The following is a 19,593-nucleotide window of genomic DNA, read 5'->3' on the forward strand; positions in this document are numbered from 1 at the left end:
AATACAAATGTCCATCATACAAAATATTTGGCTAAATAGTTTGCAGTAAATCCATAAAACACAACACTGGCAGTAGTTACAGAGAGTACGTGGATCTAATTTTATTGGCATGGCAATGTGATTCTAATACAGAATACAAAGTATTAATAGTCTACGTAATACACACCCATTGGCGTAAAGCTATGGGTGTCTCTGCTTTGCAGCCCCCAGTGCTTTTTTTATCTTAACACTCAAACCTTTTCCTGTCATTCCTTAATTAATATTTAATGTCCCTGCCAGACTAGACACTCCATGAGAGCAGGAACTCCATCTTTAGCCCGAGCACCTATACCAGCCCGAGACGTGGCACAGGACATGTGGTCAACAGAACCGAACCATGGAATCTCAGGAACTAAGCTTGTCCCTGCTTCCTTTCCAAATTGCTGACGCATCGTTGACTTAACCATCTATTTCGAGAATTTTTGCCTAGGATTATCATCAAGTCTGTGGAATTTACCATTCTTCTAGTTGGTGAGTGTTTGCATTCTTATTCACTTTGGTTCTCAGTTTGCACAGTCTCTCTCATTAGATTGCCAGCCTTTTGAAGCCAGGGACTGTGCTCTGTTTTGTTCTTTCTGCAATGGCCAGGAAAATGTTCTGCTCAACCATTTGGTCTTTGAGCTATCGAATGAGTTGGCAAGTATAAGCTCCTAAGAGAACAAAGAATTGAAGTCACTGTAATTTAGCTGCAATCACAACTCCCTTTCTTTTTTTTTTTTTCACTTTTGTATTTTTATTCTTGTTACACCTTTTATTTAATATTCGTTTGCAGAGCCAGTGTGGGCAGGAAGAGGGGAGACAGGCTTTGGATTCACACCAACTTAAAAATCTCAGCTCTGCCACCCCTCAGTGGTGCAACTTTGGATACATTGCTTGAGTATTTCTCTGGGCCTTGGTTGCAATTTTGGATACATTGCTTGAGTACTTCTCTGGGCCCTGGTTTCCTTGTAGGTAAAATGAAGATGATAACATTTGCCTCGTGGATTATGGACATTCAGTTATACAATGCAAGCTACAGGCTTAGCACAGTGCCTGACACATAATAGATGCTCAATAAACGTTATCAATATCTATATTGACACAGTAGAAGACGGTCTCTTAGCCAGTTCAGCAGCTTAAAGGAGGCTTCCAGTCCTTATACAGAGCAGTCTGGTGGGTACCCGCAGCATGTTGAACATTTGAAACCGGAAGCTTCTCTGTAGCGCCTTCATGTACGTCTGCTCCAACTACCTGAGTTGTTTTTGTCTCCAAACCTGCTCTGTGTTGTCCTCAAACCTCTTTATCCCAGCTGAACTTGTCCTTGTAATTGAGTGATTTTTTAACTAATTAATTAATTTGGGATGGGCTGGGGAGGTGGGTTCAGGATGGGGGACACAGGTACACCCATGGCTGATTCATGTCAATGTATGGCAAAAACCACCACAATAGTCTTAAGCAATTAGCCTCCAATTAAAAACAACTCGCTTTCTTGTGCCGGGCACTGTGGTTGGAGCTCTGTGTCAATTACCTTTCATTCATCACAACAATCCTCAGAGGGAAATACTACAAGCCCCATTTTACCCCTGAGGCTTCAAGTCACCCACCTAGTAAGAAAAAGAATCAGGGCTGGAGCCAGTTTTTCCTGACTCTGAAGTCCATACCTTTTTTAACCTTTATTTTATTCAAGTATAGTTTATTTACAATGTGTTAATTTCTACTGTACAGCAAAGTGACTCAATTATACGCCTATATACATCATTTTTCATATTCTTTTCCATAATGGTTTATCACGGGATAGTGAACATAGTTCCCTGTGCTACACAGTAGGACCTTGTTGTTTATCCATTCTCTAGATAAGTTTGTATCTGCTAATCCCAAACTCCCAACCCACCTCTCCCCCTATGCCCCACATCCCCTTGGCAACCACAGATGTGTTCTCTGCATTTGTGAGTCTGTTGTTTCATAGATAAGCTCATTTGTGCCATATTTTAGATTCCACGTGGATTTCGTATGATATTTGTCTTTCTGACTTACTTAGTATGATCATCTCTAGGTCCAGGGGCCATGCTTTTAATCACTTGCGACCATGCCCTCCCATTCCTCCAGTAGCTGACAAGAAACAAACTGGGCATCTTTGGGGCAGTTTGATGAATCAGAGGGAGTCCTGAAAGGACAACTCACTAAGTTAACCTCCCAAAATTTTCATGTCTGCTTAGATAACGACCATGACGGCTACTAGAGAAGACAGTTTTTCAACTGTTGCTCTTGGCTCCTGAACCAAAGCAGAAAAGACATAATCCCTGATCTGAAACCTGTGAACAGCCTCGTCAAACCGCTTCAGTCCCTGAGCCTTTGGATAACCCCCTCCCCATCCCGTTTGGCTTTGCGAGGTAAGCTATACGGAAGGAAACAGTGTGGAATATTTCCTGGACAGATCCTTTCTCTTGCCGAGGAGACCTATGAACACAAGTAAAGAGAAGGCACTAAGAGAAAAAGATTTAAAGGAATTAGAAGTATAGCGAAGGTGTGATTGTCCACAATCCAGCTCCAATCAAGGATGGATAGATGATGTTTGGCCGTCATTATAAGAGGCTCTGGTTGATAAATACTGTCTGGTATTTCCTTGCTGACTTCTTACCCTCACACCACAGGCCCTGATGGCTGTGGTCCATTATGCAAATACAACTCCCTGAATCAAGCTGTGGGTGACTCACCCACCCCCTTTAAAGCCACGTTGGGTTCGAGGCAGTGACTGCTCAGGGTAGAAGCCATGGCTCACAGACCCTGCTTCTCCTACTGGCTATTGGTCTGCTGGTTGGTGGTAACTGTGGCAGAAGGTAAGGGTTTTGCTTTTATTCTCCTGCGGGTCCACTAATTAATAAGCTGTGTAAAAAGAATGAATTTGGCTCCATGATTATACATATCCATGAATTGGAAACATTTACGTCAGCTTCCATCAGCATATGTGTTTAAAGAGAAAGACACTGAATTTTATCATCGGAAGATGTTGGTCCTAGTCTCAGTCCTAGCTATATGACTTCAGATGCACTTAACTGCTCTGAAATGCATTTCCTCTTGTGTAAAGTGACGGCATGAATGACATCCATTATTATGGGGGTTGTTAGGACCACATGAGCTATCCTTCGAGAAAAGCTCTTCAAGCTTCAAGCACTATATGAATACTAGTTATTATTGCCGTGGAGCTAACAATATCCGCCCTGAATTACAGCAATGTCCACCTCTTTGATTTCCTAATCATGTCTAGTCAGTTGTGTCCTGGTGCTGTGGAGGTGAGCCTAGACTTCTTGCTTTGAGATTCTATGAGATTCAATTTCTCCACTGCTCCTTTCTCTTTCCTTTTCCCCCACTACAATATTTCCAGATGGCCTGAGCTAGAGAATTGGTTTGCAAACCCTGGGGACAGGCAAGAAAAGGAGGAGAGCCCCAGGAGTCATACCAGGCCCTCCACCCCTTTCATGTGGCCCTGGAACTTTGCAGGGGTGCAGCCAGACCCTAGTGAACCCTAGTCATCCCCCAACCAGTTCACTGCGCCCATGCACCACAGCTCATAACAGAGTGGAGGGGAGCCGGGCCATTGGAGCTGGTGGTTCCAGAAAGTGAACCACTCTTCAGGAAACCCTATAAACATGTAGCTAAATAAGTTATAATGAAATTAGAGGTTTATTCACTTTTTTTAAGCACCACTAAAATGTGGTTTCTGTTTTGGGCTCCCTCTTCCCCACTGTCCCTCAGACTGGCCTCAAAGTCCTTCAAATGCAGCTTCACTCTCTCCAGGCTGCCCTGGTTCCAGGTCATCACTTGCTTACACCTGTCCTGGCTCTGCCAGACAGGATCACGTGTGGGTCCCTGAACTCACCCCATCCTCTCTCATCTCCATGGCAGCAGCAGTGGCTAGCGCTTCCCCTGCTTTCACCCGTTTATTACAATTCTGCTTCATAGGATGTCATTTAGTGTCACTATGGTACTATGTGTGTCATAGAAGTCACTATGTCACCTTCACAACAGTTTTCTTAAGATATGTAGTTTTAAAATTGCAATCTCCTTCTATCTGACATTTTTGAATTCTTACAGCAATTCACACATCGCCCACGGTACTTGCTGCGTTATGCTCTGTATTGTAAATCCACGTATTTGTAGCATCTCCCCATAGGCCCTGTTTCTTCATCTCTGCCTTTGCCGCAGCTCCTAACACAGTAACCTGCACACTGTTGAGTTGACTAGACTCACAGCACAGGATTGAAAGAGGCCTGTGTGAACTTGTGTGAAGTGGGCTCCAAAGTCTTTATCTGTAAAATTAGGGACTTGACCAAAATAGCTAGTCATTCTGTGAGTCTATGCAGTGGATTAAGTTGCAGTTATTGTGAGCAAGTTAATCACAGGACTTATATTTCTTTTTGGTTCGCCTCTGAAGGCACCTGAGAATGTATAAAAGAAGAACTGCATACTTATACATCAAGCATAAAGCTTACTTCTCTTAAAAATCAGGGTAGCGCACTACAAAACAGCTATTGTCTGCCCAAACAACCACAGACTACAGGTAATTATATTTTCTAAAAAGAGGTCATCTCATCCTTACTTTTTTTTAAAAGTACTAGTTGGTGTACTATGAATTTCATGTCTAGACTATAATAAACCCACTTAAAATTGATGTCCAAACTCCAGCAATAGTTTGGCTTATTTTATTATCCTCTAATTTTGAATGTAAATTATTTTTGAAAATTTTATGGGTTTGGCAGGACTTCCTTGGCAGTCCAGTGGTAAGACTCCACATTTCCACTGCAGGGCACATAGGTTTGATTTCTGGTCTGGGAAATAAGATCCCACATGCCATGTAACCAAAAAAAAAATTTTTTTTTAATTTTTTTCTGAGACTAGAATGAAATATTCACTTAGACTTGCAAAAATCTGCAGAAATGTACTCAACACCCATTAATACAATCCTCACCTGCCTGCCTGGCCACTCATTCAACTCATCTGTTATGTACTGGGCATAAGTACTCATGCTAAGCGAAGGACTGTTTATAGCAATGACCAATAGGGGCTTCCCGGATAGGACAGTTGGTAAAGAATTCACCTGCAATGCAGGAGACCCCGGTTCGATCCCTGGGTTGGGAAGATCCCCAGGAGAAGGGAAAGAATACTCACTTCAGTATTTTGTCCTGGAGATTTTCATGAACTGAATAGTCCATGGGGTCGCAAAGAGTCAGACACAACTGAGAGACTTTTTCACTTTCACTTTCAAGGACCAATAGAGTCAACAGTCCTCCTCATCTTCATGGAGGTTCAATAACCTACTAGCTCAGTTCAGTTGCTCAACCCCATGGACTGCAGCACAACAGGCCTGCCTGTCCATCCCCAACTCCCAGGGTTCACTCAAACCCATGTCCATTGAGTCAGTGATGCCATTCAACCATCTCATCCTCTGTCGCCCCCTTCTCCTCCCACCTTCAATCTTTCCCAGCATCAGGGTCTTTTGCAATGAGTTGGCTTTTCGCATCAGGTGGCCAAAGTATTGGAGCTTCAGTTTCAGCATCAGTCCTTCCAATGAATATTCAGGGTTGATCTCCTTTAGGATTGACTGGTTGGATCTCCTTGCTGTCTAAGAGACTCTCAAGAGTCTTCTCCAGCACCACAGTTCAAAAGCATCAATTCTTCAGTGCTCAGTTTTCCTTACAGTCCAACTCTCATATCCGTATCTGAGCACTTTACATATCTTATTTTAGACACTACAACAAGCCAATAAGGAGCATTGTTTTCTCCATTTTAACAAATAAGGAAAGGCAGACTTGGAGGACACTATCAATTAAGTTATGGAAGCTGTCAATAGTCACACAATTATTAAATGGTGGAGCTCATATAAGTCATAGAGCTCAGGGATTCTATGCTGTTTTTAAAAATTATGAAAGTATGATAACATTTACAAGTGACTTGGAAAATGCAGAACAAAGTTATATATAGTTCCACTGTATATTACAATTATTTTTTAAGTAGATAAATTAAGATTTTTAGTTGGAGTTAAAATAGAAAACTCTCAAAAATTAATAGAATGAATAGGCATAAAAGTAGAAGGAGGTAGTGGACCTGAAAAGCATTTTGAACAAATTCAATGTAATTATGGTTTATACAATTTTCACACAACAGCAGAATACAAATCCTATTCAAGTTCCCAAAGACTGTAAACCAGGAGAGACTGGAATATATCCAGGGGTGTGAAACAAGATCCAAAAATTTCATGGTCTAAAGGTACTGAAATCATACACAGTCTGTTCTCTTAAGGGATCCTGTGCTTTTAAACACTATGCTATTCTCTCAAAATGTTTCCAATCTGCATTTAAATATTTGACTGACTTTAATCTAATTAAGATTACAGAAGAGCTCTCATTTTTGATATTCAGTATCTTTGGTGTCATGTCAGTATGCTACATAGTGAGAAATATTTGCTTATTAATAATCACATTATCCCTGAGAGGTAGGAAAGTGATAACTTTTGCAATTATGGAAGCTGAGATCTCTCTCCGTCTGGTCAAGTCCACTGTAGGCACAGTGCTAGTGATCAGGAGACCAGGTATGCATGATGATCTCGCAGGTACATCAGTGGAGGAGGAATATAACCACTGAATACTAATCACATAACCGATAAATATGGTGAAAGTGGACTCACGGGTGCTGTGGAAGCATATTGCTAAAGGCCTTAAGCCAGCCTCAGGGCAGGGAAGACCTCCTTGAGGAAATGAGACGTGAAATCTGCATAGAGATAAACCAGGCAAAGAGAGCGGGAAATGATGTTCTTGGCATCTGGAACCAACTTTTTAAAAGCCCAGGACCATTGATGATTGCTGTCAAAGTATTTGTCAACATTTGTCAGAAGAGAGCATTGACTAATACTGGACAAACCAGGGATTTCTCTGGTGGTCCAGTGGTTAAGACTCTGAGTTTCCAAAGTAGAGTGCACGAGTTCAATACTAGTGACAACACTAATACTTATTTGTGGGATGGCGGAAACAGAGTCAGATTCCTATGGATTAAATAGGGTGAGGGAAAGGGAGTCAGAATGTGTAGACTTCTCTTTGAAGTGAGAGAAGTAGAAACAAAGAAGTTCATGGCAGATCACCGAAGTTTTCTCTCTGCAATATGAAGCAAAGTAATCTGCTTAGAAAGGCCAGGAGAATTGTGAAGAGAATTCTTCATTAGAAAAGTCAGGAGAATTGCGAAGATAATTCTTCAAATGAATGAAGAAGAATGAGAATGTTGAAGGGGCTTTGAAGAGACTATGGGAGGTTTAGAAGACAGAGAGAATGGATCAGAACAAGGACAGAGAGAATTCAGGAGCAGTATTAACTCTTCGGAGACCATGAATGGCATCAACCCACTCACTCAGATGTATGGCCTGAACCTCGTAAAAAGCCTGTGACAGTTCCCCAAATAAGTCCCTAAAGTTCCCACATGTTACAACACTTGAGCTAGCCAACCAGGAACCTGCAGTAGTCACCACGTGTGTAGTCTGCTGGGGGAATGTGGTTCTACGTGAGCTAGTTACTGGGAGGAGCATATATCTTGACCTTGAGTACCGAGAAATTCCTGGAATAAGACAGCATTGACTAATATTGAACAAACCAGGGACTTCTCTGGTGGTCCAGTGGTTAAGACTCTGAGTTTCCAAAGTAGAATGCACAAGTTCGATCCTTGGTTGAGGAATTAAGATCTCACATGCTGCGTGGCATGGTCAAAAAAAAACAAAATAAAAAAGTTTTTTTTAATTTTAAAAAACACTAGACATCCCAGAGTCAGAGAAACACTAACAACTCTAACACCCCAATGTCAGGAGGATTTGGTAAGTAGCCTCAGTTTTAAGAAGTAAAATGAGCACAAAGGGTGGATATTTTTAAAAGCTAGAATCCAATTCACTGAGTGGCAGAGCCCAAGACCTAGCTAAACCTTATCTGATAGCAAAATGTCCCAGTGGAGCTCAAGAGTAAGGCTAGCTTCCTCTCTAGCAACTGGATTCTCAGCAGAAAGTTTTTATGTTAAAAAGGTTCATAATTAATCTGATTGTATAGGAGGAAAGAATGAGTGATATGGCATTAAGTCATCTTCTGTAGTTTGAAATGTCTTCATCTAGTTTCAACCATAACATTTTAATACTCAGTAGCCTGAGTGGATATGGGAGAAAGAGTCAGTATTTAATTCACCCATTCAAGCTGGATTAACAAAATAATAGAGGTGATTATTATAAAGATATTTCCAAGAAACTTAAGTACAGCCAGCCCTCAAAAAGACCAACCCTGGAAAGTCAAGAGCCGAGGTTACTCTCACAATCACCCTGTTACCACATAGGTACTTGTCTCTTTTTCTCTTTGAGAGGCCTTCCCCATTTTACAGCTATGGAAAGACTGGCTCAGCTGGCCAACTCCTGACTCTCCAGCCTCTCCCCTACACCTTCTCCTTACATCCTCCACTGTGTCACTTTGTTGAAATTCTTGGATGAAATCTGATTTGTCACTGGCCAGTCAATGAAAGAGTTGAATGTCTAACAATAGTCCTGTGAGGAATTCATTTTTTCCATCATTCACACTCAGCTGCCCTTTCCAGACTTGTATTGGCAAGTTTCTAAAGGAGAGAAGGGATAATTTTCTAAAGGAAATCTTGCTATTTCATAGCCAATTTGATTAAATGATATAGCCAGAGGAAAGACCTTGACACTGGATATTGATCCAAATTTCTTCTTGGAAACTTGTCACCTGGTCCTCACTGCTCATTCCTCTGCTGCCTGTAGATTCTCCCTCTGTCCTCTTCAAGGAGCAATTTCACTGCTGGGGAAGTGAAGCAAGTTCTTTTGGATTAATAGCCTTCGGGGGGACAGTTACTTTTCTTAACATTGCATTTTTTTCCACCAAATTTTCTTATTTATTTATAATTTATGCACAATAAAAGGGCAACATCTTAAAAGTGCAGATGAATCACTTTTTACATATATGCATATGTGCATATAATCATATGTGTGTACACATATATTTTTGTGTATATTTATATGTATGTGTATAAATATAAATGTGTATACATATCTCCATATTTATGTAACAACCACCCAGATCAAGATCGAAAGAATTCACTGGTTCCTTTCTCCACTAAATAACACCTACACATAACCCTAAGCTGTTTTTCACTTTTTTTTAAACCATTCAGTTCAGTTCATTTGCTCAGTCGTGTCCGACTCTTTGCGACCCCATGGACTGCAGCATGCCAGGCCTCCCTGTCCATCACCAACTCCCAGAGCCTACCCAAACTCATGTCCATCACATTGGTGATGCCATCCAACCCTCTCATCCTCTGTCATCCCTTTCTCCTCCTACCTTCAATCTTTCACAGCATCAGGGTCTTTTCCAATGAGTCAGCTCTTTGCATCAGGTGGCCAAAGTATTGGGGTTTCAGCTTCAGCATCAGTCCTTCCAATGAATATTCAGGGTGACTTCCTTTAGGATGGACTGGTTGGATCTCCTTGCAGTCCAAGGGACTCTCAAGAGTCTTCTCCAACACCACAGTTCAAAAGCAACAGTTCTTCGGTACTCAGCTTTCTTTATAGTCCAACTCTCACACTCATACATGACTACTGGAAAAACCATAGCTTTGACTAGGTGGACCTTTGTTGGCAAAGTAATGTCTCTGCTTTTTAATATGCTGTCTAGGTTGGTCATAACTTTCCTTCCAAAGAGTAAGCGTCTTTTAATTTCATGGCTGCAGTCACCATCTGCAGTGATTTGGGAGCCCTCAAAAATAGTCTCTCACTGTTTCCATTGTTTCCCCATCTGTTTGCCATGAAGTGATGGGACTAGATGCCATGATCTTAGTTTTCTGAATGTTGAATTTTAAGCCAACATTTTCACTCTCCTCTTTCACTTTCACCAAGAGGCTCTTTAGTTCTTCTTCACTTTCTGTCATAAGGGTGGTGTCATCTGCATATCTGAGGTTATTGCTATTTCTCCTGGAAATCTTGGTTCCAGCTTGTGCTTCATCTATCCTGGCATTTCACATGATGTACTCTGCATAGAAGTTAAATAAGCTGGGTGACAGTATACAGCCTTGACATACTCCTTTCCCAATTTGGAACCAGTCTGCTGACCTGCATACAGATTTCTCAGGAGGCAGGTCAGGCGGTCTGGTATTCCCATCTCTTTAAGAACTTTCCACAGTTTGTTGTGATCCACACAGTCAAAGGCTTTGGCATAGTCTATAAAGCAGATGTAGATGTTTTTTCTGGAACTCTCTTGCTTATTTGATGATCCAGCGAATGTTGGCAATTTGATCTCTGGTTCCTCTGCCTATTCTAAATCCAGCTTGAACATCTGTCATAGATTAACATAATTTTCCTTGTTCTTGAATTTCATATAAATGGAATAATACACTACATACTCTTTTGTGTCTAACTTCTTTGGCTCAACGTAGCATCATAGGATACATCCATGTTGTTGTATTCATAATTCTTGGTCTTTATTACTGAGTAGTATTTTATTATATGAATACATAGTTTATTTATCCTCACCTATTGATGCTTTCTGTGTGTATGTACTTAGTTCCTTCAGTCATGTACAACTCTTTGTGATCCTTTGTACCATAGCCCGCCAGGGTCCTCTGTCCATGGGATTCTCCAGGTGGAATACTGGAGTGGGTTGCCATACCCTCCTCCAAGGGATAGTCCCAATCCAAGTCTCCCACAATGCAGGCATATTCTTTACCATCCAAGCCACCAGGGAGCCCACTGATGGTTTCCAGATTTAGATTAATATGAATAAGAGTGCTATGCAGATTTCCTTTGTGGTTAAGACTCTGCACTTCCACTGCAGGGGGCCCAGGTTTGATCCTTGGTCAGAGAACTAAGATCCCACATACCCCACAGTGTGGCCAAAAAAAAAAGCTGCTTAAAAAAAAAAAATTCTTGAACTAATCTGTAGACATACGCACTCATTTCTCGTGGATAAATTCTCCAGCATGGAATTTCTGGGTCACAAAGAATGTCCATGTCTCATTTTACTGACCTAGACAGTTCTCTCAAACATGCTTTAGGGAGACTCTAGAATTCTCCCTTCCATTCTTTCTCCTCTGCTACACCTGATGACTCTCCCCTCTGCTCCTGTCATCAGGCCTATTTCCTGACATGCACTTTTCTCCCCACAGGACAAGAAGTGGTCACGCCTCCTGGAGACTCACAAAATAATGCAAACCCTACAGACTGCGAGATCTTAACACTCACCCCTCCCCCTGCCACAAGGAACCCAGTGACTAGGATCCAGCCCATCACCAGGACACCCAGGTGTCCCTTCCATTTTTTCCCGCCACGATGGCTCCGAGTCTACATTAGGTTTCCATACAGGCCTTATCCTCCTCCAACGTGGAACCACCATTTTCAATTCCATCCATATTTTTGTCGATACAGTCGCCTTCCTCCTTATTACAATTACTTCCCCAGGAGAAGACTCTGGAGAGGAAGTTCCTCTGAGGAAAGCAGAGAAAAGAGAGAAGCCCCAAATGTGCTGAAGTAAAAGAAGCCAAGGCCTCAGAAAAGACTAGGAAAAGATTTGTGCTTTCAGTTTTCAACTAAAACAACTGGGTTGGAAAATTATGCATCTTAAACTCCACTGACTGGAAGTTGTTCTCCTTGTCAGCAGTGATCGTATTGGTTTATAGGTTATTCATGATAACAGAATAGAAGCAATAATGACATTATTCTTATCCTTTACTTTTTATGATCAAAGCATGTTTATGCAAGAAAAGTTCTAATATGAGTGGTTCCCATAATTCCTATCATCCTGCAATACCGGAAGAATCATCTCCATCTTCTAAATCACAGTGAAGAGCATTTAAATAAATCGAGACTGCTATAAACCAAATGGAGACATTAATGACACCCTTTTATGCTTACTGGAAAACTCACAAAGCAAGGCATATTTACAAAGTGATCTTTAAAAGAAATTATAAAAGACAGAAAGTTTTGTTTTATTCTGTTTGGCAGTGGTTATTCATTCACTTTTAATTGACATGATATTATATTAGTTTCAGGTTATTTAACACAATGATTCAATATTTGTATATATTACAAAATGATTACCACAATAGTTCAGTTAACATCTGTTACCATACATAATTACAAAACTTCTTTCTTATGAAGAGAACTTTCAAGATCCACTCAGTTTTCCAACAACAACAAAAAATTATAAATATTAAAACAAAAAGCTATGGGGAGTTTAACAATAGGTACTATTTTAAAGATACTATAAACTAAATTACCTAACCAAAAAAGTTCTTTTTAAACTGCAATATCTAAATATACTTTAATGTTAACTATTTAAGCCACCAATGAAAACTAGTTTGATATGTATCTCACTGTTTCTCCTATTATCTTCGTATGCATGCTAAGTCACTTCAGTCGTATCCAACTGTTTGTGACCCTATGGACTGTAGCTCGTCAGGTCCCTCTGTCTGTGGGATTCTCCAGGCAAAAATACTGGAGTGAGTTCCCATTCTCTTCTCTTCATATAGATACTAGTTTAAATTATATACTTCCCCTAAAACTTTCAACAAGATTCTAGGCTCAAAATTCAAGTACGGAGATGTTCTAGTAAGTCTAGAACTCCACAGACACAAATTCAGTCAACTATAGTTCCAAATAGGAAAAGGAGTACGTCAAGGCTGTATATTGTCACCCTGCTTATTTAACTTATATGCAGAGTACCTCATGAGAAATGCTGAGCTGGAAGAAGCACAAGCTGGAATCAAGATTGCGGGAGAAATATCAATAACTTCAGATATGCAGATGATACCACCCTTATGGCAGAAAGTGAAGAGGAACTAAAAAGCCTCTTGATGAAGGTGAAAGAGGAGAGTGAAAAAGTTGGCTTAAAACTCAACATTCAGAAAACAAAGATGATGGCATCTGGTCCCAGCACTTCATGGGAAATAGATGGGGAAACAGTGGAAACAGCGTCAGACTTTATTTCTTGGGGCTCCAAAATCACTGCAGATGGTGATTGCAGCCATGAAATTAAAAGACGCTTACTCCTTGGAAGGAAAGTTATGACCAACCTGGATAGCATATTCAAAAGCAGAGACATTACTTTGCCAATAAAGGTCCATCTATTCAAGGCTATGGTTTTTCCAGTGGGCATGTATGGATGTGAGAGTTGGACTGTGAAGAAAGCTGAGCGCCGAAGAATTGATGTTTTTGAACTGTGGTGTTGGAGAAGACTCTTGAGAGTCCCTTGGATTGCAAGGAGATCCAACCAGTTCATTCTAAAGGAGATCAGCCCTGGGATTTCTTTGGAAGGAATGATGCTAAAGCTGAAACTCCAGTACTTTGGCCACCTCATGCCAAGAGTTGACTAATTGGAAAAGACTCTGATGCTGGGAGGGATTGGGGGCAGGAGGAGAAGGGGACAACAGAGGATGAGATGGCTGGATGGCATCACTGACTTGATGGACGTGGGTCTGAGCGAACTCCGGGAGTTGATGATGGACAGGGAGGCCTGGCGTGCTGCAGTTCATGGGGTCGCAAAGAGTTGGATATGACTGAGCGACTGAACTGATAGGAACCTTGTATTGTGAGAAGGCAATATCAGCAACAAATCCCACAGGCTGTGTTCATTTGTTATTGATATTTCTTTAGCCATTCTGTAAAATACTGCCTCCTTTTTGTGTGTTCACCTTGCCTGTAGTATAGGAACCTCGGTTTCTCATATGTGGTCAGTGGCTTACATCTGTTCCTCCCAAAAACTATGTGCAAAGTTGCTGCTGCTGCTTCTACGAAGGAAAAAAAGTAGGAGTTTGGGGGCACACAAAGTCACGGAGATGCTGGGAATGCTGCCTGGGAAGTGGAGAGAGATATAAAGTCATCATGCTCTGTTTCCTCACTATATTAAAAGATAAAAAGAAAAACACTGTTTTCTTTACTACATAGCAGATTTTCATCCTAAGAACAGATATTTGCTTAGAAATCACAAGCTTAAGTAAACCTGTATTTGAAATCCTCATTAAGTTAAAAAAAAATCTATATTTTGTAATAAACTTGCTCACTCATTTGCTTTCTTTTTGGTTGATGGGGCATAATCTGAAAAGGGCCAACCTTGGGCAAACATGAAGACAGATCAGTGCTGTATTTGAACCTCACCTCCCTCCCTGGACCTCCTGCTTTATTATCTCTCACTCTCACCTCTCACTGCTCACCCAGCTGTTCCGTGAGCTCACCACACTCCACCGCCCAAAACCAACCTGGTTCTGACAGGCCTTTCTCTCCCCAGACATTTGAACTGCAATCCAGTATCTCAGCGTGGTTCAGTCGCTTAGTCACGTGCGATTCTTTGTGACCCCATGGACTGTAGGCATCGCCATTAAATCTGCTCTGAAATCCAATCCCTGAAGGCCTTGTTGGTGATCTATAGACCTCAGGAAAACGAAGACAAACTAAAAAAGGTGTAACAGCTTCAGTGCATCCGTTACAGAAAGTGGGCTACTCCTGGGGTATTTCACAGTAAGACCCTTTCTCAAAATGGCCTCAGATAAAATTACATCATTTCTCACCCTTGAACATGCATAGAATAGCCTACCTGAGAAACAGCCCACAACCACAATTAAAAGTATAGGCCTTTGTGAGTTTCCAAATCCAAATATTACTGCTTCATCATGTCTGACTCTTTGGGATCCTTTGGAGTATAGCCTGCCAGGCTCCTCTGTCCATGGCATTCTCCAAGCAGGAATACTGGAGTGGGTAGCTGCTATTCCCTTCTCCAGGGGATCTTCCCAACTTAGGGATCAAACCCAGGTCTCCTACATTGCAGGCAGATTCTTCACCCACTGAGCCATCGGGGAAGATCCTTGTGAGTTTGGGTTAGTACATTTTTCTTTTAAAATATGGAGGTACCTAGTAGGTTTATTTGCCTGGAAAATCCCATGGATGGAGGGGCCTGGTGGGCTGCAGTCCATGGGGTCACTAGGAGTCGGACACGACTGAGCGACTTCGCTTTCACTTTTCACTTTCATGCATTGGAGAAGGAAATGGCAACCCACTCCAGTGTTCTTGCCTGGAGAATCCCAGGGACAGGGGAGCCTGGTGGGCTGCCGTCTATGGGGTCACACAGAGTCGGACACGACTGAAGCAACTTAGCAGCAGCAGCAGCAGTAGCAGGTTTATTGACTTAGGGGGATCATTTTCAAGTACTAATATGTCAAAATGAACTAGTTTACAGGTGTTCCTCTCAGCATATAGATGGGATTGTCTGCTTCTGCAGCAATGGCAGTCTGTTGGGAACATGTGACTGTTTTAATGCATCTTTTATACATGCTTTAATACATCTTTTGCTTTGTGGCAGAAATAGCCTATGCAAGTCTAAAGTTCTAATTATACTAAAAAGGCTTAACCTGAATCAAATCATCCAGTGCCGGGACTCGGCATATTGCATACTGAGTGCATATTGCATATTGCATATTGAGTGCAGCACTTTCCACAGCCTCATCTTTCAGGATCTGGAATAGCTCAACTAGAATTCTATCACTGCTGGGAGCCAGCGTGAGAAACTCCGCCCATGGCAAAGGTCATGAGGAAGGAGGCTCGGCATATGCAAAGGCGGGATGGAGCCTCAGGAGTCCCCCTGAAAATTCTCGAGCATCTACCCCCAAAACCAGAGTCTGCCTACTTTCTGCTTTGTGCTTTCACCTACACCTCTGACTTTACGGGGGGCTGTCCCCCACTACCTCTCTCTGAAAAAAGAGTTAGCTTATAGCTCCAGTTAATAATTCCTGGGTGTGACAGTGTTTCAACCTACAAACTCCTTTGGAAATCCTCTAGCCTGCCTGAATAGGTTTTTCCGGCCACATGTGATTGTTCAGAGCCTCCCAACTGTGAGAGGCGGGAGATGTTCTAAACTGTCTAAACACAGATTCCTTTGAGTAGTTAAAAGATGGATTAGAAATTGTATTGGTGAAGGGTTTTTCACTTGTTGGGCCAATGTTTGCTGCTAAGTTTCCATATCCCTTACCTGCTGTGTCCCTGGCAGTGTATTGATTAATATGATTGGTGTAAGTAGTAGTTTTAATGTTTGTAACCTTGGACCCTTGAGTTAATTCTTTTTCTTGTTGTAGCCCACCACACCTTTGCCCTATAGGAATGCAACTTTATCTAATGCTTTTGGAGGGTGGCTCCTGACTAGTCACCTTTAGAGAAAAATAAGTTTTCTGAAGAAAGGGTCTTAAAATGTTAACAGGCCTCTGGGCCAGAAGATGATGCAAATCACCTAAACTTTTGCATATGATAAGTTTGCAGGAAGAAAGCCTGGCTTACTGCATGACTCTACCCCTTCCCCCATTGTCCTCTATGCATAACTTAAGGTATAAAAACTACTTTGGAAAATAAAGTGCGGGCCTTGTTCACCGAAACTTGGTCTCCCCATGTTGTTCTCTCTCTCACCTTCTCGCTGAATTATTCAGCCTCTTTTCTCCACTGAATTTCCTCACTGAGCTATCCTTATTTCAGCCTCTTTTCTCCACTGAATTTCCTCACTGAGCTATCCTTATTCTATTACTCTTTATATCCTTAATTAACGTTTAATTAAGCAGTTGTTTCCTGATCCTCGCCGACGCCGTCCCCGCTTCGAATTCCCTGGATCCACCGGGGCTGGACCCCGGCAATCCAGCAAACCCAAATTTACAAAACAACTGCTCTGTAATTTCCAAAATATGTGGATGTCAGGGTAGACAAGTGTAAAGACGATTAAAGAGACGTGACGGCTAAATGTAACATGGCCTGGAGCTGGGACGGAAAGGGAGATATTGCCATAAAGGGTATTATTGGAACAACTGGAAAATTTTTATGTGAACCATGTTTTAAGTAGTAGCCGTATATCAATGTTAAATTTTCTGAGCTTGATAATTATGTAAGAAAAGATCCTTAGATAAAAATCTGAAGGTAAAGGAATATGTTTTATGCAACTGTCTTAAATTATTTGGGGGAAAAAATGTGTGTGTGTGTGTGAGAAGGAAGGTGGGGAAGGGAGATAGGGGGAGAAAAGGGGAACATGGAGGGAGGCTGGGAGGGAGAGTGAAAAAAAATCATGGGGAAATGTTTTTATAATTGATATATTTGGAGGAAAGGCATATGGCAGTTCTTTATATCATCCTTGCAACTCTTCTGTAGCTTGAAATTATTTCAAAATGAAATTAAAAAGACATTATTAAAAACAACACAGGACCTAGCAATAGGGGTTTAGTTGTCGGGGAGGAACTGGCCTGTTTAAGGTCTCAGGAAACAGATGAGGGAGATGACAGTTGAGACTGGGGAGCGGGTACAAAAAGAAGGAAGATTAAAAAGAAGATCTTGGGGGAAATATCCTGCATTCAGTGCAATGACTGCACTGAAAGTGGTCACAGTCATTTGGGGAGGACAGTGCCCTGCAGGCAGGCTGTCCCTGCTACCCCTCCTCCCCCCAAGAAGGCGCACTTGACTTGTGGGAGGGGCTATGCCTACGTGGACTTTAAAAGTACCTAAGATTCTGGTGTACACTCAAGATGAGATGTAACTCATATTTTTGTTCACTGAGATATTTTGTGATTAAAAACTCTGAGCAAAGTGGAAATGCAGTAATTTTAAAGGAATTTTATGTTGAGTTCTGCCAAGTGAACACATCTTTAGGTTTTATTGTGTTTGTGGTCAGTATGAAGAAAACAAAACCTCTGCTTACTGTATCTTTTCATAGTCATTGTAACAAGAAGCAAACAGTCTTTTGTGGTCACTGTAAAATGACTATAATGTTTGGTAGCAAACAGAATCCATGTACTCTTACTAAGGTTAGATAATTTGTTGTATCTTCAGTCCAAGGTTTCTTTATGCTTTTTAAATAATCCAGTAGTAGAGTAGAATCTATTAGCTAAAATCAGTTTGGGAATTAAGAGCAAAACCTGGGGTGGGAGAGAAAAGGGTGGACTTTTACAAGATACAATCAGTAAAAATTCAGGGAAAGATCTGAAAACCCTGTATGATAATTCATACTTGTTCCTGAACTGTGCCCTGAGTTGGTAATGTGGGCCTTCCCTGGTGGCTCAGACGGTAAAGCATCTGTCTATCAATTCGGGAGACCTGGGTTTGATCCCTGGGTCGGGAAGATTCCCTGGAGAAGGAAATGGCAACCCACTCTAGTACTCTTGCCTAGAAAATCCCATGGACAGAGGAGCCTGGTGCAGGCTACTGTCCATGGGGTCGCAAAGAGTCGGACACGGTGGAGTTGGTAATACCAGTAGCTTTTTATCATATCCTTCTTGTCCTTAAATTTTATTTTAAAAAATTTATATCCCAACACTTTCTGCCCTTGGAATTTTTCTGTCTTCTGAGTTTTTGTTTTTATTTTTTTTTAATGTTTAAAAATATGTCGGCATGATGTCCAATTTTTAACTAGTGACTTGGGCAAGAGGAGAAGGGGACGACAGAGGATGAGATGGCTGGATGGCATCACTGACTCAATGCACGTGAGTCTCAGTGAACTCCGGGAGTTGGTGATGGACAGGGAGGCCTTGCATGCTGCGATTCATGGGGCTGCAAAGAGTCGGACACAACTGAGCAACTGATCTGGTCTGATCTGGGCATGATACAATTACTAGAATTTAAAGAGTGGTAGTCACGCCCATATGGGGAAAGATGTTTGGGTGTGTTCTTTTGAAACTGAAACTGTAAAAGTAGGTGCTTAAAAGATCTTGTTTGCTGCTCTGTATGGTAAAAACTAATTCTGTTGTATCATGTACATAGTTACTCATCACAGATGAGTAAATTCACAGAAAATTAACCATGTATTTATTCTTGCCTTGAAGCTAAGTTAAACATAAAATTCTATTCCTACAGCCCACAGTATGACCGACCTTGTAGTGATTCATATGTTGATTATAAGAGTTATGGGGCATCTAGACTGGTTCAGCTGAAACGCATGTTCACTGGTATCTGGGGAAGACAGTTTTTAATTGGGTAAGGAGAGGGAATTCAGTTGGAGGTTGGGGTCTCAAAGGGAGAAATAAAAGATATAAGATGGCATGTCCTTCCACAACCACCACCTGGATTGAACTGGAGCTGGGTGATGAGCACCAGATGATGATCAAAATGTCTTTTTTTTTTTTTTTTTGGTTACTCAGCGTGGCATGTGGGATCTTGGTTCCCCAACCAGGGATCAAACCTGTGCCTGGATGCCAGGGAAGGGCCCCTGCCAATGTCTTTAAAAGAAATTTTAAGGTCTTCCTTGGTGATGCAGTGGCAAAGAATCCTCCTGCCAATGCAGGAGACGATGGGGCTCCGACCCCTGGTCCAGGAAGATCCCACATGTTGTAGAGTAACTAAGCCCCTGTGCTCCAGAGCCCAGGACACAATTACTGAGCCCACATGCTACAACTACTGAAGTCTGTGAGCAGAGAGCCCATGCTCCCCAACAAGAGAAGCCACGGCAATGAGAAGCCCTCACACCACAGCTAGACAGCAGCCCCTGCTGGCTACAACTAGCGGAAAGTCTGTGCAGCAACAAAGACCCAGCGTAGCCAAAA

The 19,593-nt window shown here is 41.7% G+C and overlaps 1 protein-coding gene across 1 annotated transcript; it reads left to right on the forward strand.

The window, feature by feature from the left end:
- The first annotated feature begins 2,788 nt into the window (after positions 1-2,788).
- ODAPH (odontogenesis associated phosphoprotein) lies at positions 2,789-13,790 on the forward strand. The gene is made up of 2 exons (XM_061420492.1): positions 2,789-2,855; positions 11,209-13,790. Exons 1-2 carry the CDS (start codon positions 2,789-2,791, stop codon positions 11,571-11,573), a joined length of 432 nt encoding a protein of 143 aa, XP_061276476.1. The 3' UTR covers positions 11,574-13,790.
- The last annotated feature ends 5,803 nt before the right edge of the window (positions 13,791-19,593 follow it).

The sequence above is a fragment of the Bos javanicus genome, chromosome 6 (genome assembly GCF_032452875.1).
Source record: "Bos javanicus breed banteng chromosome 6, ARS-OSU_banteng_1.0, whole genome shotgun sequence".
Classification (NCBI taxonomy): domain Eukaryota; kingdom Metazoa; phylum Chordata; class Mammalia; order Artiodactyla; family Bovidae; genus Bos; species Bos javanicus.

What these genes read in the sequence shown, in the direction of transcription:
- ODAPH (XM_061420492.1), top strand. Translation starts at nt 2,789, where the DNA reads ATGGCTCACAGACCCTGCTTCTCCTACTGGCTATTGGTCTGCTGGTTG. An exon ending in GGTGGTAACTGTGGCAGAAG is followed by an intron (nt 2,856 to 11,208) that starts GTAAGGGTTTTG and finishes TTCTCCCCACAG; the next exon opens with GACAAGAAGTGGTCACGCCT.